The sequence below is a fragment of the Labrus mixtus genome, chromosome 3, assembly GCF_963584025.1.
Source record: "Labrus mixtus chromosome 3, fLabMix1.1, whole genome shotgun sequence".
Lineage (NCBI taxonomy): Eukaryota > Metazoa > Chordata > Actinopteri > Labriformes > Labridae > Labrus > Labrus mixtus.
In genome coordinates, this window is record NC_083614.1 from 35100209 (window position 1) to 35122708 (window position 22500).

General features: G+C 45.1%; 2 protein-coding genes and 1 long non-coding RNA gene across 8 annotated transcripts in view; 1 reads left to right on the top strand and 2 right to left on the bottom strand.

Moving 5' to 3' along the window:
• Positions 1–16576, top strand: part of tmem259 (transmembrane protein 259) — a 20451-nt gene extending 3875 nt beyond the window's left edge. Inside the window, exons 3-13 of one of the 3 annotated variants that reach the window (XM_061034777.1) lie at positions 5172–5483; positions 6789–6972; positions 8975–9085; positions 10351–10473; positions 10633–10733; positions 10890–10947; positions 12237–12320; positions 12477–12609; positions 12963–13062; positions 14288–14752; positions 14888–16576. In XM_061034777.1, coding sequence (XP_060890760.1) covers positions 5172–5483; positions 6789–6972; positions 8975–9085; positions 10351–10473; positions 10633–10733; positions 10890–10947; positions 12237–12320; positions 12477–12609; positions 12963–13062; positions 14288–14752; positions 14888–15163 — 1947 coding nt within the window. In that variant the 3' untranslated portion in view covers positions 15164–16576. Of the gene's footprint in view, positions 1–5171; positions 5484–6788; positions 6973–8974; positions 9086–10350; positions 10474–10632; positions 10734–10889; positions 10948–12236; positions 12321–12476; positions 12610–12962; positions 13063–14287 lie in introns of all 3 variants that reach the window. The other 2 variants (XM_061034775.1, XM_061034776.1) reach the window with 2 other exon arrangements.
• LOC132971942 (uncharacterized) lies at positions 8027–9085 on the bottom strand. Of its 4 annotated transcripts, XR_009672840.1 has the most exons (6): positions 8958–9085; positions 8854–8875; positions 8762–8809; positions 8610–8657; positions 8452–8499; positions 8268–8323 (listed from the first exon to the last, which is right to left on the bottom strand). It is a non-coding gene; the product is annotated as an uncharacterized LOC132971942 (long non-coding RNA). The 4 variants fall into 4 exon arrangements; XR_009672839.1 differs by lacking the exons at positions 8268–8323; positions 8452–8499 and adding an exon at positions 8027–8139 and having other exon boundaries at positions 8634–8657; positions 8786–8809; XR_009672837.1 differs by lacking the exons at positions 8268–8323; positions 8452–8499 and adding an exon at positions 8543–8567.
• Positions 16577–20321: 3745 nt separating the features above from the next.
• Positions 20322–22500, bottom strand: part of grin3bb (glutamate receptor, ionotropic, N-methyl-D-aspartate 3Bb) — a 41227-nt gene continuing 39048 nt past the window's right edge. Inside the window, exon 9 of the mRNA XM_061034778.1 lies at positions 20322–21262. Coding sequence (XP_060890761.1) covers positions 20515–21262 — 748 coding nt within the window. The 3' untranslated portion in view covers positions 20322–20514. The remainder of the gene's footprint in view (positions 21263–22500) is intronic.

The window sequence follows — 22500 nt, forward strand, 5'->3', positions numbered from 1 at the left end:
AACATTTCTGGTCATCCAGGTCCTAACGTCCTTAAGGCACGTTTCTAGCTTACATAACTGACTGGTGCCATCGGGCTTCATTGATACATAAAGCTGAGTATCATCTGCATAACAATGAAACTGTATGGAGTGTTTCCTCATAATATTTCCCAGAGGAAGCATATATAATGTAAAAAGAATTGGTCCAAGCACTGAACCTTGTGGCACTCCATGGTTAACTTTGGTGTGCATAGAGGACTCATCATTAACATGTACAAACTGAGATCGGTCTGATAAGTAGGATTCAAACCAACTTAAAGCAGTCCCTGTAATTCCAAGTAAATGTTCTAGTCTGTATAATAGGATCTGATGGTCAATGGTGTCAAAAGCAGCACTAAGATCTAACAAGACGAGCACAGACAGAAGTCCCCTGTCTGAGGCTAGAAGTAGATCGTTTGTAACTCTAACTAGTGCAGTCTCAGTGCTATGGTGGACTGTAAATCCTGACTGAAACTCCTCAAATAAACTGTTGTCATGGAGAAAGTCACACAGCTGTTTAGCTACCACCTTCTCCAGGATCTTTGAGAAAAAAGGAAGGTTGGATATAGGCCTGTAGTTAGCCAGAGTTCCTGAATCTAGAGTAGGTTTTTTAAGTAGAGGTTTGATTACCGCTACTTTAAATGCCTGTGGTACATAGCCTGCCAGTAAAGACAAATTGATCATATCTAATATAGAGTTGCTAACTAAGGGAAAGACTTCCTTAAACAGCTTGGTTGGGATTGGGTCTAAAAGACAGGTTGACGGTTTCGACGCAGAAATAATTGAATTTAGCTCTGAAAGGTCGATTGGAGAAAAACAGTCTAGACTAATATCTGGTCCTGGAACTGTCTCTGCCGTATCAGACGTCTCTGCACCAGGTAAGGGCAGGAGGTTACCAATTTTGTCTCTGATGTCTAGAATTTTGTTGTTGAAAAAGCACAGGAAATCATTACTGCTGAGGGCTAGAGGAATACAAGGCTTAATGGAGCCATGACTCTCTGTCAGCCTGGCTACAGTGCTGAAAAGGTATCTAGGATTGCTTTTGTTTTCCTCAATTAGAGAGGAGTAGTAGGCAGCTCGGGCGTGACGTAGAGCCTTCATATATGTTCCATGACTATCCTGCCAGAATAAACGAGATTCTACTGTTTTGGTTGAGTGAAAAAAAAAAGATTTATTTTACGTATTTAAAATCATCGTTGTTAGACTAGCAGTTCAACGCTGCTCGCTGCCTTCAATGCGACATATTGCACAGCCTGACTTCATATTTTTTAATTCTACACATAGAATCTGATCATGGACTCTGAGTATAGATTCTGATTATAGACTCTGATTATAGACTCTGATTATAGACTCTGATCATAGACTCTGAGTATAGACTCTGATCATAGACTCTGATTATAGACTCTGATTATAGACTCTGATCATAGACTCTGATTATAGACTCTGATTATAGACTCTGATCATAGACTCTGAGTATAGACTGAGTATAGACTCTGATTATAGACTCTGATTATAGACTCTGAGTATACAGTGGGTACGGAAAGTATTCAGACCCCTTTACATTTTTCACTCTTTGTTTCATTGCAGCCATTTGCTAAAATCAAAAAAGTTCATTTTATTTCTCATTAATGTACACTCAGCACCCCATCTTGACAGAAAAAAAACAGAAATGTAGAAATTTTTGCAAATTTATTAAAAAAGAAAAACTGAAATATCACATGGTCATAAGTATTCAGACCCTTTGCTCAGTATTGAGTAGAAGCACCCTTTTGAGCTAGTACAGCCATGAGTCTTCTTGGGAATGATGCAACAAGTTTTTCACACCTGGATTTGGGGATCCTCTGCCATTCTTCCTTGCAGATCCTCTCCAGTTCTGTCAGGTTGGATGATGAACGTTGGTGGACAGCCATTTTCAGGTCTCTCCAGAGATGCTCAATTGGGTTTAGGTCAGGGCTCTGGCTGGGCCAGTCAAGAATGGTCACAGAGTTGTTCCGAAGCCACTCCTTTGTTATTTTAGCTGTGTGCTTAGGGTCATTGTCTTGTTGGAAGGTGAACCTTCGGCCCAGTCTGAGGTCCTGAGCACTCTGGAAGAGGTTTTCTTCCAGGATATCTCTGTACTTGGCCGCATTCATCTTTCCTTCAATTGCAACCAGTCGTCCTGTCCCTGCAGCTGAAAAACACCCCCATAGCATGATGCTGCCACCACCATGTTTCACTGTTGGGATTGTATTGGGCAGGTGATGAGCAGTGCCTGGTTTTCTCCACACATACCACTTAGAATTACAGCCAAAAAGTTCAATCTTGGTCTCATCAGACCAGAGAATCTTCTTTCTCATAGTCTGGGAGTCCTTCATGTGTTTTTTGGCAAACTCTATGCGGGCTTTCATATGTCTTGCACTGAGGAGAGGCTTCCGTCGGGCCACTCTGCCATAAAGCCCGGACTGGTGGAGGGCTGCAGTGATAGTTGACTTTGTGGAACTTTCTCCCATCTCCCTACTGCATCTCTGGAGCTCAGCCACAGTGATCTTTGGGTTTTTCTTTACCTCTCTCACCAAGGCTCTTCTCCCACGATTGCTCAGTTTGGCTGGACGGCCAGGTCTAGGAAGAGTTCTGGTCGTCCCAAACTTCTTCCATTTAAGGATTATGGAGGCCACTGTGCTCTTAGGAACCTTGAGTGCTGCAGAAATTCTTTTGTAACCTTGGCCAGATCTGTGCCTTGCCACAATTCTGTCTCTGAGCTCCTTGGGCAGTTCCTTCGACCTCATGATTCTCATTTGCTCTGACATGCACTGTGAGCTGTAAGGTCTTATATAGACAGGTGTGTGCCTTTCCTAATCAAGTCCAGTCAGTTTAATTAAACACAGCTGGACTCCAATGAAGGAGCAGAACCATCTCAAGGAGGATCAGAAGAAATGGACAGCATGTGAGTTAAATATGAGTGTCACAGCAAAGGGTCTGAATACTTATGACCATGTGATATTTCAGTTTTTCTTTTTTAATAAATTTGCAAAAATTTCTACATTTCTGTTTTTTTTCTGTCAAGATGGGGTGCTGAGTGTACATTAATGAGAAATAAAATGAACTTTTTTGATTTTAGCAAATGGCTGAAATGAAACAAAGAGTGAAAAATGTAAAGGGGTCTGAATACTTTCCGTACCCACTGTAGACTCTGAGTATAGACTCTGATCATAGACTCTGATTATAGACTCTGATCATAGACTCTGATTATAGACTCTGAGTATAGACTGATTATAGAATCTGATTATAGACTCTGATTATAGACTCTGATCATAGAATCTGATCATAGACTCTGATTATAGACTCTGATTATAGACTCTGAGTATATAATCTGATCATAGACTCTGATTATAGAATCTGAGTATATAATCTGATCATAGACTCTGATTATAGACTCTGAGTATATAATCTGATCATAGACTCTGATTATATAATCTGATCATAGACTCTGATTATAGACTCTGATTATAGAATCTGATCATAGACTCTGATTATAGAATCTGAGTATATAATCTGATCATAGACTCTGATTATAGACTCTGAGTATATAATCTGATCATAGACTCTGATTATATAATCTGATCATAGACTCTGATTATAGACTCTGATTATAGAATCTGATCATAGACTCTGATTATAGACTCTGATTATAGACTCTGATCATAGACTCTGAGTATAGACTCTGATCATAGACTCTGAGTATAGACCCTGAGTATAGACTCTGATCATAGACTCTGATCATAGACTCTGAGTATAGACTCTGAGTATAGACTCTGAGTATAGACTCAGATCATAGAATCTGAGTATAGACTCTGAGTATAGACTGAGTATAGAATCTGATTATAGACTCTGATTATAGAATCTGATCATAGACTCTGAGTATAGACTCTGAGTATAGACTGATTATAGAATCTGATTATAGACTCTGATTATAGAATCTGATCATAGACTGATTATAGACTCTGATCATAGACTCTGATTATAGACTCTGATTATAGACTCTGAGTATAGACTCTGAGTATAGACTATGATCATAGACTCTGATCATAGACTCTGATCATAGAATCTGATTATAGACTCTGATCATAGACTCTGAGTATAGACTATGATCATAGACTCTGATTATAGAATCTGATTATAGACTCTGAGTATATAATCTGATCATAGACTCTGATTATAGAATCTGATCATAGACTCTGAGTATAGACTCTGAGTATAGACTGATTATAGAATCTGATTATAGACTCTGATTATAGAATCTGATTATAGAATCTGATCATAGACTCTGATTATAGACTCTGATCATAGACTCTGAGTATAGACTCTGATCATAGACTCTGAGTATAGACTCTGAGTATAGACTCTGAGTATAGACTCAGATCATAGAATCTGATCATAGACTCTGATTATAGACTCTGATCATAGACTCTGATTATAGACTCTGATTATAGACTCTGAGTATAGACTCTGAGTATAGACTATGATCATAGACTCTGATCATAGACTCTGATCATAGACTCTGATCATAGACTCTGATCATAGACTCTGATTATAGAATCTGATTATTACAGTAAAGCTACCTTCATACATTGTGGTGGTGACTGTGTCTGCAGAGCATGCTCAGAACAGGACCCTGGTTAAAATGTTTATGCATTCAGCAAAAACTAACGTCTGTCTGGAAAACAACAACACCAGGGTTAGGGTTCTTTACGTTCCGTCTGTGTTTCTAATCTGCAGGAATGTAAATGGAATCTGGTTTGTGTTGATCCATCAGATTAACATCAGTCACACCTCAGAGCTTTTCTCAGCAACACTGAGTGAAGCAACAAAGACGGATGAGGCAACAATAATACATCTGTACTTACATTTGTATTTTTTATGGAAAACAACAGGAAATGTTTTCTCTTAGCTTACAGAGCAGGTGCAGAGAACACTGTCCTATTGGGGGGGGGCAGAAACTGTTTGAGAACCACTGGTATAGACGGACCATTTATAACAATTGTTGGACGAAAATAAAATAACCATTGACAATACAGACTGCTGAATCACCCTCAGTCAGCACATCAGCTGATTTCTATCATAATACAGAGAAAGAACTGACTTATCAACCTCATGTCATGCTCTCTCATGTTCAGGCGCTCTTCGTCCTCTTCATCCTCGCCTACATCCACATCGCCTTCTCTCGCTCGCCCATCAACTGCCTGGAGGCAGTGAGGGAGCGCTGGCCTCGTGATGGCATCCTGCGTGTGGAGATCCAGAGGAACTCCAGCAGAGCCTCCGTCTTCCTGCAGTACTACGACTCCTCCGGCCTCCAGGAGGAGCTGGATGCCGAGGAGGGGGGAGGAGGAGGGGGGGTAGTGGCAGGGCTCAGCCTGGCAGCACTGCAGGAGGAAGAAGAGGAAGAGGAGGAGATGACTGTTGAGATGTTCGACAACAGCTCAGTACAGGTGAGCAGAGAGCTCACAGTTTCAATTCTCTCCACAGACACCAGGTGGCAGCATAGGGGTGGGCAGCTGTTAGCACATTAAAGGGATACTTTACACCCATTTGCATTAAGCTCTGTATCATTAGAAACCTGGTAGTATTTTTGAATGGTCGTGCATCCCGCCCTCATTTTCCCCTGAGACGGGAAATCTTTGTATTTCTAAGTCTGAAAAGGAGCTTCCAGTGACGCAAAATGACGATTTTTGTGTCACTGGAAGCTGTTGCGGTTAGCGGGGTGAAGCTACAACGCTAGTTCCTCATAATTTTTCGACCACTGAAGCTAAAGACCAATCACAGATCAGTGGGTGGGAACTCACTCCCAGAATCGAAACTTAATCAGGTGTGACCAGGTATCATTAGTAGTTATCAGGTGTGACCAGGTGTCATTAGAAGTTATCAGGTGTGACCAGGTGTCATTAGAAGTTATCAGGTGTGACCAGGTGTCGTTAGTAGTTATCAGGTGTGACCAGGTATCATTAGTAGTTATCAGGTGTGACCAGGTGTCATTAGAAGTTATCAGGTGTGACCAGGTGTCGTTAAAAGTTATCAGGTGTGACCAGGTGTCATTAGTAGTTATCAGGTGTGACCAGGTGTCGTTAGTAGTTATCAGGTGTGACCAGGTGTCGTTAGTAGTTATCAGGTGTGACCAGGTGTCGTTAGTAGTTATCAGGTGTGACCAGGTGTCATTAGAAGTTATCAGGTGTGACCAGGTGTCGTTAGTAGTTATCAGGTGTGACCAGGTATCATTAGAAGTTATCAGGTGTGACCAGGTGTCCTTAGAAGTTATCAGGTGTGACCAGGTGTCATTAGAAGTTATCAGGTGTGACCAGGTGTCGTTAAAAGTTATCAGGTGTGACCAGGTGTCATTAGTAGTTATCAGGTGTGACCAGGTGTCGTTAGTAGTTATCAGGTGTGACCAGGTGTCGTTAGTAGTTATCAGGTGTGACCAGGTGTCGTTAGTAGTTATCAGGTGTGACCAGGTGTCATTAGAAGTTATCAGGTGTGACCAGGTGTCGTTAGTAGTTATCAGGTGTGACCAGGTGTCGTTAGTAGAGTATCAGGTGTGACCAGGTATCATTAGTAGTTATCAGGTGTGACCAGGTGTCATTAGAAGTTATCAGGTGTGACCAGGTGTCGTTAGTAGTTATCAGGTGTGACCAGGTGTCGTTAGTAGTTATCAGGTGTGACCAGGTGTTATTAGAAGTTATCAGGTGTGACCAGGTGTGACTCAGTTGCAGATCTGTGATCTATTTGTACTTCTTTTTAAGTTTGAGCTGGACATCGAGCCTCGTCTGAAGCCATCTCTGATTGGAGGAGGTGTCGGGGGAGGAGGAGGAGGAGCAGCGGGAGGAGGAATGAACGACAGCCAGGACGTCTCCTTCAGCCAGACCACTAAAGGTATGCAGCCGCTGAAGGACTCAGTGTCTGAGCTGGAGATGATGACCAGAGCAGGTAAACCCTCCTCCTCCTCTTCCTTCTCCTTCTTCTCCTCTACTCTGCTTTCTTTTTCTTCTTCTACTCCTCCTCCTCCTTCTATTCCCCCTCCTTGTTTACTCTTCTCCTCTACTCCTCCCCCTCCTTGTTTACTCTTCTCCTCTACTCCTCTTCTCCCTCCTTGTTTGCTCTTCTCCTCTTCTCCCTCCTTGTTTGCTCTTCTCCTCTTCTCCTCTTCTCCCTCCTTGTTTACTCTTCTCCTCTACTCCTCCTTCTATTCCCCCTCCTTGTTTACTCTTCTCCTCTACTCCTCCTTCTATTCCCCCTCCTTGTTTGCTCTTCTCCTCTACTCCTCTTCTCCCTCCTTGTTTACTCTTCTCCTCTACTCCTCCTTCTATTCCCCCTCCTTGTTTACTCTTCTCCTCTACTCCTCCTTCTATTCCCCCTCCTTGTTTGCTCTTCTCCTCTTCTCCTCTTCTCCCTCCTTGTTTACTCTTCTCCTCTACTCCTCCTTCTATTCCCCCTCCTTGTTTACTCTTCTCCTCTACTCCTCCCCCTCCTTGTTTACTCTTCTCCTCTACTCCTCTTCCCCCTCCTTGTTTACTCTTATCCTCTTCCTTCTTCTTCTCCTCCTCCTCCTCTACCTGGAAGGAAGCACCTGCGGTAACTGTTATGGTTTAGTGTCCTCTACCAACCCTGCCAATTAAGTAGTAATAATTATTATTTAATATTATTTTATTTTTATTGTTGGTATTTTTATTTTGTTAATCAGCTGCAGTACTCTATTAAACCAGCAGGTGTCAGCAGAGTGTGGCTTTGTGACAGGTATCCTGCTAACGTTAGCCTCAGTTATTGTTGTTGAACCACAAATCAATCAATCAATCAATTTTTATTTGTATAGCGTCAACTCATAAGTGTTATCTTTACAAAAAGCAGGTAAAAGACCTTACTCATTGTCATGTTACAAAAAAGGTTGTTCTGGCAAGCCGTCAACCAACGATCTCGAGGAGCCTAAGAGAGCTCCCAGGAAGATGTCATCCTCTCCTTATCTCTCTGTGTATGAACCTGTCTGTCTCTCTGTATATGAACCTGTCTGTCTCTCTGTATATGAACCTGTCTGTCTCTCTGTATATGAACCTGTCTGTCTCTCTGTATATGAACCTGTCTGTCTCTCTGTGTATGAACCTGTCTGTCTCTCTATGTATGAACCTGTCTGTCTCTCTGTATATGAACCTGTCTGTCTCTCTACGAACCTGTCTGTCTCTCTGTATATGAACCTGTCTGTCTCTCTATGAACCTGTCTGTCTCTCTATGTATGAACCTGTCTGTCTCTCTATGTATGAACCTGTCTGTCTCTCTGTATATGAACCTGTCTGTCTCTCTATGTATGAACCTGTCTGTCTCTCTACGAACCTGTCTGTCTCTCTATGAACCTGTCTGTCTCTCTATGAACCTGTCTGTCTCTCTGTATATGAACCTGTCTGTCTCTCTATAAACCTGTCTGTCTCTCTGTGTATGAACCTGTCTGTCTCTCTGTATATGAACCTGTCTGTCTCTCTGAGTATGAACCTGTCTGTCTCTCTACGAGCCTGTCTGTCTCTCTGTGTATGAACCTGTCTGTCTCTGTATATGAACCTGTCTGTTTCTCTACAAACCTGTCTGTCTCTCTGTATATGAACCTGTCTGTCTCTCTGTGTATGAACCTTTATCTCTACAAACCTGTCTGTCTCTCTGTGTATGAACCTGTCGGTCTCTCTACGAACCTGTCTGTCTCTCTGTGTATGAACCTGTCTGTCTCTCTACGAACCTGTCTGTCTCTTTGTATATGAACCTGTCTGTCTCTCTGTGTATGAACCTGTCTGTCTCTCTACAAACCTGTCTGTCTCTCTGTATATGAACCTGTCTGTCTCTCTGTATGAACCTGTCTGTCTCTCTGTGAACCTGTCTGTCTCTCTGTATATGTCTATCTCTCTGTATTAACCTGTCTATCTCTCTGTATTAACCTGTCTGTCTCTCTCAGTGTGGCCTCAGGAGGAGTATATGGTGGAGTATTCCTTGGAGTACGGCTTCTTGCGACTCTCTCAGAGCACCAGACAGAGACTCAACATCCCCGTCATGGTCGTCACTCTGGGTAAGACACCTGTCTGCCTTACACCTGTCACCATTCAGCAGTCACTATCACACCTGTCACCATTCAGCAGTCACTCTCACACCTGTCACCATTCAGCAGTCACTCTCACACCTGTCACCATTCAGCTGTCACTATCACACCTGTCACCATCACACCTGTCTGCCTCACACCTGTCACCATTCAGCAGTCACTATCACACCTGTCACCATCACACCTGTCTGCCTCACACCTGTCACCATTCAGCAGTCACTATCACACCTGTCACCATTCAGCTGTCACTATCACACCTGTCACCATCACACCTGTCTGCCTCACACCTGTCACCATTCAGCAGTCACTATCACACCTGTCACCATTCACCTGTCACTATCACACCTGTCAACATTCAGCTGTCACTATCACACCTGTCACCATTCACCTGTCACTATCGCACCTGTCACCATCACACCTGTCACCATTCAGCAGTCACTATCACACCTGTCACCATTCAGCTGTCACCATCACACCTGTCACCATCACACCTGTCTGCCTCACACCTGTCACCATTCAGCAGTCACTATCACACCTGTCACCATTCAGCTGTCACTATCACACCTGTCACCATCACACCTGTCTGCCTCACACCTGTCACCATTCAGCAGTCACTATCACACCTGTCACCATTCAGCTGTCACTATCACACCTGTCACCATCATACCTGTCACCATTCAGCAGTCACTATCACACCTGTCACTATCACACCTGTCACCATTCAGCTGTCACTATCACACCTGTCACCATCATACCTGTCACCATTCAGCTGTCACTATCACACCTGTCTGCCTCACACCTGTCACCATTCAGCAGTCACTATCACACCTGTCACCATTCAGCAGTCACTATCACACCTGTCAACATTCAGCTGTCACTATCACACCTGTCACTATCATACCTGACACTATCACACGTGTCACCATCACACCTGTCTGCCTCACACCTGTCACCATTCAGCAGTCACTATCACACCTGTCACTATCACACCTGTCTGCCTCACACCTGTCACCATTCAGCAGTCACTATCACACCTGTCAACATTCAGCTGTCACTATCGCACCTGACACTATCACACGTGTCACCATCACACCTGTCTGCCTCACACCTGTCTGCCTCACACCTGTGTTTATCACACCTGTCTGCCTCACACCTGTGTTTATCACACCTGTCTGCGTCACACCTGTGTTTATCACACCTGCGTCCCTCTTTACATCATATAACTTTGTGTTCAGACCCGATGAAGGACGAGTGTTTCGGGGATGGTTTCAGTCGCTTCCTGTTAGACGAGTTTCTGGGATACGACGACATCCTGATGTCGAGTGTGAAGGCGCTCGCGGAGAATGAAGAGAACAAAGGTACCGCAGTTTGTCTAAGCCCCGCCCCTTGAGGACTGACCCTGGTGTGTGGAACAGAATACACATTTCCCCGATAGTCCCCTCAAACCCAGGTCTAACAGGCAGGAATGTTCTACCTGTGGGTCAGCAGGTTGATGATGTCACTGTGGTTCTCTCTAGGGTTCCTGAGGAACGTGGTCTCTGGAGAACATTACCGCTTCGTTAGCATGTGGATGGCCAGAACCTCGTACCTGGCAGCCTTCGTCATCATGGTCATCTTTGTAAGTGACACATTCACATCTGACGCCGCCTGAAAAAAACACATTTTTATCATTTGATGAGTCTAAGGAAACAGATGAATTAGTATCTAATGACAGGACAGGATTAAAGATGTGGTGATACATTCACTGATCCTGTGTCTGCTTTGTATTTTTCAGACTCTCTCTGTGTCCATGCTGCTCAGATACTCTCACCACCAGATCTTTGTCTTCATTGGTCAGTTTGAAACATCACCACCTATCCAGATAAAACAAGACCAGACCACAAAGAATCAGACTAAACCGGGCCAAGCAAGGCCAGACTTAGGGCGCGGTCACACTTCAACCCTAAAGTCCAGTTCGGTTGGCCAGTGTGAGCGCTCCGTGCAATGCTCAGGCACGGTACACTTCCTTGGCTTTGGCACACTTCAGAGAGGTGTGCTTCGGCACGGTACGCTTCATGCACGTGCACGAGCACAAGCACGCAGGTACACAGCGCTGACAGCCTTCATTATGGAGAAATCCAGAGTTTCATGGATCGTGCTTGAGTACGGCACGGTACGGATGGCCAGTGTGACCGCGCCCTTAAGCAGACTACACCAGAATCACTACTGATGGACTCTTTAGTCAGCGGCCTCTACCATCAGTGTGTGAATGTGTATGAATGGATAAGTTAATACTGATGGACTCTTTAGTCAGCGACCTCTACCATCAGTGTGTGAATGTGTATGACTGGATAAGTTAATACTGACGGACTCTTTACTCAGCAGCCTCTACCATCAGCGTGTGAATGTGTATGAATGGATGAGTTAATACTGATGGACTCTTTACACAGCAGCCTCTACCATCAGCGTGTGAATGTGTATGAATGGATGAGTTAATACTGACGGACTCTTTACTCAGCAGCCTCTACCATCAGGGTGTGAATGTGTATGAATGGATGAGTTAATACTGACGGACTCTTTACTCAGCGGCCTCTACCATCAGTGTGTGAATGTGTATGAATGGATGAGTTAATACTGACGGACTCTTTACTCAGCAGCCTCTACCATCAGCGTGTGAATGGATGAGTTAATACTGACGGACTCTTTACTCAGCAGCCTCTACCATCAGCGTGTGAATGTGTGTGAATGGATGAGTTAATACTGACGGACTCTTTACTCAGCAGCCTCTACCATCAGCGTGTGAATGTGTATGAGTGGATGAGTTAATACTGACGGACTCTTTACTCAGCAGCCTCTACCATCAGCGTGTGAATGTGTGTGAATGGATGAGTTAATACTGACGGACTCTTTACTCAGCGGCCTCTACCATCAGCGTGTGAATGGATGAGTTAATACTGACGGACTCTTTACTCAGCAGCCTCTACCATCAGCGTGTGAATGGATGAGTTAATACTGATGGACTCTTTACTCAGCAGCCTCTACCATCAGCGTGTGAATGGATGAGTTAATACTGATGGACTCTTTACTCAGCAGCCTCTACCATTAGTGAGTGATTGTGAAGTTGTGATCTTGTCTCCCTCAGTGGATCTGCTTCAGATGTTGGAGATGAACATGACCATCGCCTTCCCAGCAGCCCCTCTGCTCACTGTCATTCTTGCACTTGTCGGTGAGTTCACTTTCTACAAACTGATTCTGGTCCAGTTCAGGTCCCAGCTCCCCGGTCTTAAGGGGAGTCTGTCTGATAAGTCTGAAGCAGGTGATTGTTTGGATTTTTTTTGGACAAACCTCCAAGCTGAACTATGATGTCACTTCCTGTCATCAGGCATGGAGGCCATCATGTCAGAGTTCTTCAACGACACAACAACGGCGTTTTACATTATCCTCATTGTCTGGTTGGCCGATCAGTACGATGCCATCTGCTGTCACACCAACACCAGTAAACGCCACTGGCTGAGGTGAGTCACATGACCAGCAGTGGCTCGCACCATTGGCTGGTTATAACCAATAACAGCGCAGCATGAAAAACTGTCGTTAAGGATTTCAGTAAAAAAAAATGAAGAGAGCGACAGATGAGTTAATTTAACAAAAAACAGTTTAAAGTGAAATGTTTGTTTACTTCATGAGTCTCACTGAAGATATTTACGTCTTCAATATATAACACACTTTAAATGTCATTTAAAACATTAAACATGAAAAATGATTGTGATGTCATCAGTGAGTCTACCTGTGCAGGTAGTGAATATCAGCACATTTTCAATGACTTGTTAAAGTGAAGTTTTGATTAGTTACAGGTGTGTTTGTGTTGCAGGTTCTTCTACCTGTACCACTTTGCCTTCTACGCCTATCATTACCGCTTTAACGGGCAGTACAGCAGCCTCGCCCTCGTCACCTCCTGGCTCTTCATCCAGGTGAGACCTCTGAATGTTAAACAAGGACAGACCTTGTTATCAACTCTGAAGGACCTGAAGCAGCCAACCAGCAGTCAGGGGGAGGAGTCAGCCGGTGTACACCGGTGTTAGTGTTCAGGTCCCCGATTGATTGGTATAGCCAAGTTTGTTTGACTGACAGCTCCACTAGCGTGTGTGTTCGTGTAAATGTGTGTGTACAGAGGCTCAAACACTGTTTCCTGTTAGCATCGTTGTGTTAGCATACAGTTACAGCTGACTGTCCACCATCATGTTTATTGTGACCTCTGACCTCCATACATGATGATCACTGACATTTTTTTTTCTCCTTTTCCTGTTTCCTCCTCTTCCTCCTCGTCTCCTGTTTCCTCCTCTTCCTCCTCCTCGTCTCCTGTTTCCTCCTCTTCCTCCTCCTCGTCTCCTGTTTCCTCCTCTTCCTCCTCCTCATCTCCTGTTTCCTCCCCCTCCTCGTCTCCTGTTTCCTCCTCCTCTTCTTCCTCCTCGTCTCCTGTTTCCTCTTCCTCCTCCTCGTCTCCTGTTTCCTCCTCTTCCTCCTCCTCATCTCCTGTTTCCTCCCCCTCCTCCTCGTCTCCTGTTTCCTCCTCCTCTTCTTCCTCCTCGTCTCCTGTTTCCTCCTCCTCCTCGTCTCCTGTTTCCTCCTCTTCCTCCTCGTTTCCTGTTTCCTCTCCCTCCTCCTCGTCTCCTGTTTCCTCCTCCTCCTCGTCTCCTGTTTCCTCCTCCTCTTCTTCCTCCTCGTCTCCTGTTTCCTCCCCCTCCTCCTTGTCTCCTGTTTCCTCCTCCTCCTCGTCTCCTGTTTCCTCCTCCTCCTCGTCTCCTGTTTCCTCCTCCTCTTCTTCCTCCTCGTCTCCTGTTTCCTCTTCTTCCTCCTCGTCTCCTGTTTCCTCCCCCTCCTCCTTGTCTCCTGTTTCCTCCCCCTCCTCCTCGTCTCCTGTTTCCTCCTCCTCTTCTTCCTCCTCGTCTCCTGTTTCCTCTTCTTCCTCCTCGTCTCCTGTTTCCTCCCCCTCCTCCTTGTCTCCTGTTTCCTCCCCCTCCTCCGCGTCTCCTGTTTCCTCCTCCTCCTCGTCTCCTGTTTCCTCCTCCTCTTCTTCCTCCTCGTCTCCTGTTTCCTCCCCCTCCTCCTCGTCTCCTGTTTCCTCCTCCTCCTCGTCTCCTGTTTCCTCCCCCTCCTCCTTGTCTCCTGTTTCCTCCTCTTCCTCCTCCCTCCCAGCATTCCATGATCTACTTCTTCCATCACTATGAGCTACCTGCGATCCTGCAGCAGATCAGGATTCAGGAGATGTTGCTTCAGAACCAACAGGCGGGTCAGAACCAGCAAACAGCTCTGCAGGACAACCTGAACAACAACCACAGACCAGGACCAGGACCAGGACCCATCCCCCAGCCCAGCTCCTCCAGCAGCCTGGCCCAAGGGCCTGAGACGGACACCCAGCCGTCCTCCTCCTCCCTTTCTGCAGCAGGAGAAGTAGGGGAGGTGAGAGCTGAACTGAACTGGGTCGCTCAGACCGCTGCTATCATCACCGAGGCTCTGTCCTCCCCCTCCCAGCACCTCCCCCCCTTAGAAGGAGGAGGAGCCTTGGGAGATCAGGTATCAGCAGGCGCACAGCTTAGTGTAGTTGCTGAGTTCTGGATGGGAGGAGCATCGGGAGGAGGAGAGGGAGAAGCGTCAGGAGAAGTAGGAGGAGAGGGAGAAGCATCAGGAGGAGGAGGAGGAGGAGGAGGAGGAGGAGGAGGAGGAGCATCAGGAGGAGAGGGAGGAGCATCAGGAGGAGGAGGAGCATCAGGAGGAGAGGGAGGAGCATCAGCAGAGGGAGGAGCATCAGGAGGCGCATCAGGAGGAGAGGGAGGAGCATCAGGAGGAGGAGGAGCATCAGGAGTAGATTTAGAAGAACTAAATGTGGCTTCAGTAGAAAATAAAACCTCAACAGGAGGAGGTCCTGATCCTCCACTCAGACAGCTCCATGTGGAGGCTGCGGGGCTCTTCATGGAAGTGACGGGGCCCTCTGAGGAGGCCCCCCCACAGACAGACTGCACCTCCTCTCCGAGTCCAGGACCAGACTGTAGAGCACCACAGAGCCCGTCCTGATTACATCATCACCCCTCAGTCTGTTTGATCAGGTCATCGATCAGTGATCAGCTGATTAGGTCTGTGATCAGTGATCAGCTGATTAGGACTGGGATCATCTGATCGGGTCTTTGATGATCTGATCGGGTCATTGATCAGCTGATCGGGTCATTGATCAGCTGATCGGGTCATTGATTGATTCTAAACGTTATTTTTAATTGATACAGGTGTTTAATTGATAAGTTGAGGGGTCGATCAATCAGTCTGATCAGAAACAGATCAATTTGATGTAATCTTCGAGGAACTGATTGATCTTCAGACTGTTGCTAAATATGATGATTGATCGGTTACTTATCAGCCTGATTCTGACAGACTGAAACACAAACTGGACTTTTGATTTCTTTTTCACATGCTTTTATTTTGAAGAATGAGACTCTTGGAGAGCAGGACGTTTGCCTGGCGTTGGCAGTGGCGTTGGTGGACTGAGAGATCAGCTGATCAGGACTTCTGTCGGATCGATGCCTTATCAATAATCCTCGCACGTCTGTGGACACTTCTGAAGACAGCCGAGCGAGCTGATTGGATGTGCAATATGACGCCAGTTGTGTCACTCAGGCTCCGTCTCCTGATGGAGGGTGTGGCCTGTCACTGTGATGAATTTATTAGATTGAAACTGAGAAGCAGACGATGCGTTCAGGTGCTGCTGGTCTGCTTGGAAAAACTGAGAGCCAAAAAACAAGCCGATAATAAAATAAAAGATTTCAAGAATTGTTTAATTTTCTGGTAAACATGTTTTTATTGACAGACTCAGTCCCATCTCTCTGAAGGTAAACAGAGTGTTTGATTGGTTATTGGGCACTGTAATCTTTAAACACAGCACTGATCTGTTTTTCTGAAAATAATGAAAGTGTTTGTTGTAATTCTCATTTTGGCCACAAGAGGACGATGTTCTTTAAATGTTGGTGTTAAACAGCAGAGGAAACTATTCCTCTGTGGCCTTCTGTCCTGACTCACCTGAACGCAGCCTGCCTCATCTCACACACGCACACAGACACGTGTGTGTTGTGAAGGAGGCGGAGCCTGAGTGTGACATCAGCACCAGTTTAGTGGGGGGGGGGGGGGGGGGGTAGTTTTTCTCTTTGTGCCTATGGTAGATTACTCATCAACTGTACCCGACTGTCCAGTTATATCAGCTAAATGTATAAAACTAGTGAAGGTCATGTGATCAGGCAACACTGTCAAAATAAAAGCATCTTTATTGAAACATTCTGTTTGTAACACAGAGACAGTTGAGGTTCTGTAAAAACACAACGCTTTAGATATTTAAAACCATAACATCAGTGAACAATCCTTCTAAACAGCAGATAAATTAAGCGATGACAGTAACTACAGACTAAAAATGTTTTCAATAAATTCTGATTTCTTTTTTCAGAATGCTTTGATCATTGGACTGATTTTATTTTTAATTCATTTGTTGGATGGTTGAATGATTGGCTGGTCTGTTTGGATGGATGTTTAGTCTGTTTGGATGGTGGTCTGTTAGATCATCCATCTCCTGCATAATTAGATGGATGGTTTGGTCTGTTAGTTGGATGGATGTTGGTCTGTTGGATGGATGGTTGGTTTGTTTGGATGGTTTGGTATGTTGGATGGATGGATGGATGGTTTGGTATGTTGGATGGACGGTTGGATGGTTTGGTATGTTGGATAGTTGGATGGATGGTTGGTTAGATGGTTCGGTCTGTTGAATGGATGGTTGGATGGTGGTCTGTTGGATAGTTTGATGTTGGTCTTTTTGGATGATTTGTCTGATAATTCGGTCTATTAGATAGTTGTTTGGATGGTGTGTCAGATAGTTTGATGGATGTTGGTCTGTTGGATAGTTGTTTGGATGGTTGATCTATATATGTAGATGGATGGTTGGTCAGTTGGATGGATTGTTGGTCTGTTAGACAGTTTGGTCTGTTGTTTGGATGGATGGTTGGTTTGTTTGGATGGTTGTTCTGCTATATATTTAAATGGATGATTGGTCTGTTTTGATGGATGGATGGTTTGGTCTGTTAGTTGGATGTATGGTTGGTCTGTTTGGATGGTTGGTCTGATAAATAGTTGGATGGATGGTTGGGGTACCCTTGCATTCAGGATGCTACTAAAAGCAACATTATACAAAATCAAGAAGAAAACACCTGTAACTCAGGTAAGAACCACACACACTAACTGACCTCACACACAAACACGCACCCATAAACTGATTGACAATGAGCGAAGACTCGAGAAGCGGGTCTGACACTTTAGGGACAGAAATGTGGTTTGAAGTCAAGGACTTCTCTCCTCCAGAGTCCTCTGTAGACCACAACTGTGACGGTCCAGAGCCAGATCAGTTTGAACTGTTGGCAAATGTGCTCATGTGGTCACTGCTCTGAGCTCTCCCTTTCGATAGTGCTCATGTGGTCACTGCTCTAAGCTTTCTGCTCAATAGTGCTCATGTGGTGACTGCTCTGAGCTCTCCCCTTCGATAGTGCTCATGTGGTCACTGCTCTAAGCTTTCTGCTTGATAGTGCTCATGTGGTCACTGTTCTAAGGTTTCTGCTCGATAGTGCTCATGTGGTCACTGCTCTGAGTTCTCGCCTCAATAGTGCTCATGCGGTGACTGCTCTAAGCTCTTTCCTCGATAGTGTTCATGTGGTCACTGCTCTAAGCTCTCTCCTCGATAGTGTTCATGTGGTGACTGCTCTAAGCTCTCTCCTCGATAGTGCTCGTGGTGACTGCTCTAAGTTCTCTCCTCAATAGTGCTCATATGGTCACTGCTCTAAGTTCTCGCCTCAATAGTGCTCATGTGGTCACTGCTCTAAGGTTTCTGCTTGATAGTGCTCATGTGGTGACTGCTCTGAGCTCTCCCCTTTGATAGTGCTGATGTGGTCACTGCTCTAAGCTTTCTGCTTGATAGTGCTCATGTGGTCACTGCTCTAAGCTTTCTGCTTGATAGTGCTCATGTGGTCACTGTTCTAAGGTTTCTGCTCGATAGTGCTCATGTGGTCACTGCTCTGAGTTCTCGCCTCAATAGTGCTCATGCGGTGACTGCTCTAAGCTCTTTCCTCGATAGTGTTCATGTGGTCACTGCTCTAAGCTCTCTCCTCGATAGTGTTCATGTGGTGACTGCTCTAAGTTCTCTCCTCAATAGTGTTCATGTGGTGACTGCTATAAGGTTTCTGCTCGATAGTGCTCATGTGGTCACTGCTCTAAGGTTTCTGCTCGATAGTGCTCATGTGGTTACTGCTCTAAGCTCTCTCCTCGATGGTGCTCATGTGGTCACTGCTCTAAGGTTTCTGCTCGATAGTGCTCATGTGGTTACTGCTCTAAGCTCTCTCCTCGATGGTGCTCATGTGGTCACTGCTCTAAGGTTTCTGCTCGATAGTGCTCATGTGGTCACTGCTCTGAGCTCCTTCCTCCAGAGTGCTCATTGCTCATTGCTCTGTCCTCGAGAGTTTCTCTTCTCCACAGTTTGCTGAGTTGGTGACATATTTTTTTAGGGTTTAGTGACAAAGCCAAAAAATTAACATAACTTTGAAAAGTTTTCATCGATAAAATCAGAAAATGCCTACAATGTCACAGTAATCTTTAAACATGGTTTTACTTAATATTTGCAAATCTAATTTTGACAACCTCAGAGTAGACAGAGCCCCCCAGATATCTCAGGCACCCCCTGTAGCCAAGACCCCCTGTTGGGGTGCCAACTGTACTGATCTGACCCTAAAGGGCAGAACTAGACACACTGCAGTCTGTTGATTGGTCGACAGAATCGTCACTTTCTGTGCGACAGAGGTAATAAAGGACAAATACAAATCTCTACATGTTTAAATATCCTGTGGATTTGGAGAGATTCATATCAAGGCTGTTTTTGTTTCTGTGACTAATGCCAGCTTGTAGCTCCGCCTCATGGACGACCACAGAGGTGCTGACCTCTGCTGGATGTCCTCCATTGTTGTCCTTTGTTTACTGTGTCACCTTCTTCTTCTTTGTTGAATTTATTGGAGGGCTACACTGTGTCAGGCTGCAATGATTTCACTCTATTCTGTAGCTGACGCCCAATCGCCATCCGGCTTACCTACCACTTACCAATCAAGGGTACGGCAGGCTGTGGAAACAAAAGCTAGATCACGGTTCACTGTACCGTACTGAACCAAACTGTACTGAACTGAACCAGACTGCTTGGTGGAAATGGAGTTTTAGATGTACATCCCGGTTCATCTGTGAGACATTGTGCCCCCTCTGTAGAATAATGAACCGATCACCAGCGTATCAATTAAAACACCAGAGTTCATTCACTCAATACAATTGTAAAACGTCTCTTCATTTTAAATGTCATCACAAATACCTGATAAAAGACCCCTGACTTATCTTCCAGAGACCTTTAGTTTAAGATGCCCTCCAGCTTTCCTCAGTGATTCTCTGTTACATGACTTCAATGGTTTCAAAGGTCAAATCAAGGAGTTTACAAAAAAACAAAACTTCTTATTAATCAAAGTACAGATATTATTTCACTTAACGTTTTATTCTTTAACTGTCAACATCAAATGATCAAAAGTTCCTTCATAGAAAAGAAAAGTACACAACCATCCCATAATAAGAGGATGAACTAAACAGAAGTGAAGGGACTGGGTTTCGAAGTAGAACTTAAAGAACCCTTCATTGTCAGTCCAGTTCCCACTTTGAAACACTTGATTGATCTCTGAGCAAAGGTGACCTTTGTTTTTGTTTATTAATATAGAAACCTGAATCCGACGACAGGAAGTGCCGGAACATTCGAGGCACGAACAACAAACTTTATTTTATTGCTTCAGAAAGTAGTCTAGAGTCTGAGTAAAAGGGCCATCGTGGTTCTGGTTTATCTGATAACCGGCTTCTGGGCTTTGTCTGGTGATTGGTTTTCATGAGCTGCAGGTTTTTTGTCCTCTGAGGCTCCTGTAGTTTTCTATCTAACAGGAAGTCCAGTTTCTGCAGCGCCAGAATCCACGGCGCCTCATGAAACTGTTGAGTCATGGCGGCCATTTTTAGCAATCTGAGCTGATAATTGTATCCATTTTGATAATTTTATCTGTCACAACTATTTAATCTTCTATAAACATTCTATATGAAGCAATTAATATTTAAAGAATGTTTTATATTCAATCAATGGCTAGAGATATAAATCAATTTACTGTTTTAATGTTTCTACATCAGAAAAAACTGTTAAAGAAGCAAACTAATATCTAAATACACTCAAAAAATTAAGGGTAAAATCTAAACTAATGAAAACGAAGGGTTAAATCTCTACTCCCTGTCAGCAGTTCAAAATGGCCGCCGTGTGTAGTGGTTCATGTGAACAGAAATCATCACCTCCTCTGATTGGCAAATCTTCTGGGAAAGGGCCGGACTTTGGACAGGACTTTGTGGGGAGGGTCTGTCATGGTCGTCACACACTTTGTGTGGTCAGACACTGTTGTTACGGCGGCAACACTAGGAAGAGCTGATGTTGTTGTTGTTGTTTTTGTTTCTGTTTCTGTTGTTGTCGTGGTAACAGGAGCGGCAGTGTTTGTCTCTGTGACCACAGGTTTGGTAAGAGTGGTCTGGATCTCTGCCCTCCTTGCCAGAGCAGTCCTCAACTTCTCCCTCATCTGCTCGATCTGCTCCTGCAGCTCCTGCAGCTCGCCAGGCTTTGGCGGGGCCACATTGGAGGAAGGAGGGGCCTTTATTGCAGGGAGGGGGGCTATAAGTATAGAGGGTGGGGCAGAGGTATTTGGACATGCAGAGGGGGAAGACGATGAGGGGAGGGACAGCACCAAACTTGCTAATGAAGCTGCAGGTCCACCGTTCTGGCACACTCGGCTGTTAGGAGCAGCCGGTGGCTTGGCTGGCCCCTCCCCCTCACATTTAGCCCCACTCCCCTTGGAGATGCGTGCGAGCAGGCGGCGGGTGTTTAGGGACTCCAGGTTGAATTGGACTCGTTTAAAGTCCCTGGCGTCCTTCACCGCAGCCTCCACTGCGTCCTCCTTACTTGTCTCGTTGTTCCACCGGGCTGAGGTTCCAGGGGCTGGAGGGGCGGGGGGGCCTGACTGGGGCGGAGCCTTCTGCAGGTTACAGCTGAGCAAAAACAGAGAAACATGAAGGTGGAGTAGGTCACAATAAACTGTAAGTTTCTAAACTTTAGAAATAAACTCAAGAAGAGGACGATGACTGGACTTTATGAAACATTTAAAAATCCTTAAAATACCCTTTTCAGAGTAAATGAATGATACGTGATTAATTTCACAAACACTGAAAATAAACCAAAATAAATGTCATTCAAAAAACACAATACCAAAGAGCCACCCTCCCCCAGTAAGCACAGGATCTGCCTAACCGCCCACACTGCCATGACAGCATCCAAGTTGTTGCTTAGTCTAAATTGTGTGTTCTACCCTCAGACAGACCGTCACCAAACCCCTCAGACAGTGTGCTGGGTCCAGCCTACTTTTTTCCAGAACGCCAGCTTGGCACTTGCAAAAATAAAATGAATTAAAACCAGAGTTTGGACCAAAATGAACTCTAAAGAAAAGGCAAAGACTAAGAGGGAACAGAGAAAACCTCTCCCAAACCCCCCACCCACTCCTGCAGGAGTTTAAAAACATCAACCAATCGGGGACAGGACACCACCAGGTGGTCTAAGGTCTCTGCTAGTGAACAGAAAGCTGCAACCCTCCCAGAGTGTGGGTCAAAGTGAGCTCTGTGTCTGTTCATAGCTACTGCTGATCCCTCTGTTTACTGGAACACCTTCACAACAGGCACCACTGTACAACAACTTCCCCCAGGACAACAAGTGCGCCCCGACACCCAAAGCCTGCAGTGTGGCAAATAGAAAAGAGTGATCGACACAATCAAATGCCTTCTCCAGGTCAATAGAAATAATACCCACATCAATGTTGTACAGTTTGCAGAAATCAAAAATGTCTCTTGTCAAAAACAAAATGCCTGAGGCCATCATTTGTGTCACTGCAACTAATTTGTCCAACTCAGGGTCTAACGCAGGGTCCAACTCAGGGTCCTAACTCAGGGTCTAACTCAGGGTCCAACTCAGGGTCCAACTCAGGGTCTAACTCAGGGTCTAACTCAGAGTCCAACTCAGGGTCTAACTCAGGGTCTAACTCAGGGTCTAACTCAGGGTCCAACTCAGGGTCCAACTCAGGGTCTAACTCAGGGTCCAACTCAGGGTCCAACTCAGGGTCCAACTCAGGGTCCAACTCAGGGTCTAACTCAGGGTCTAACTCAGGGTCTAACTAAGGGTCTAACTCAGGGTCCAACTAAAGCAGGGTACACACTACAAGATAATCAGGCCGATTTTA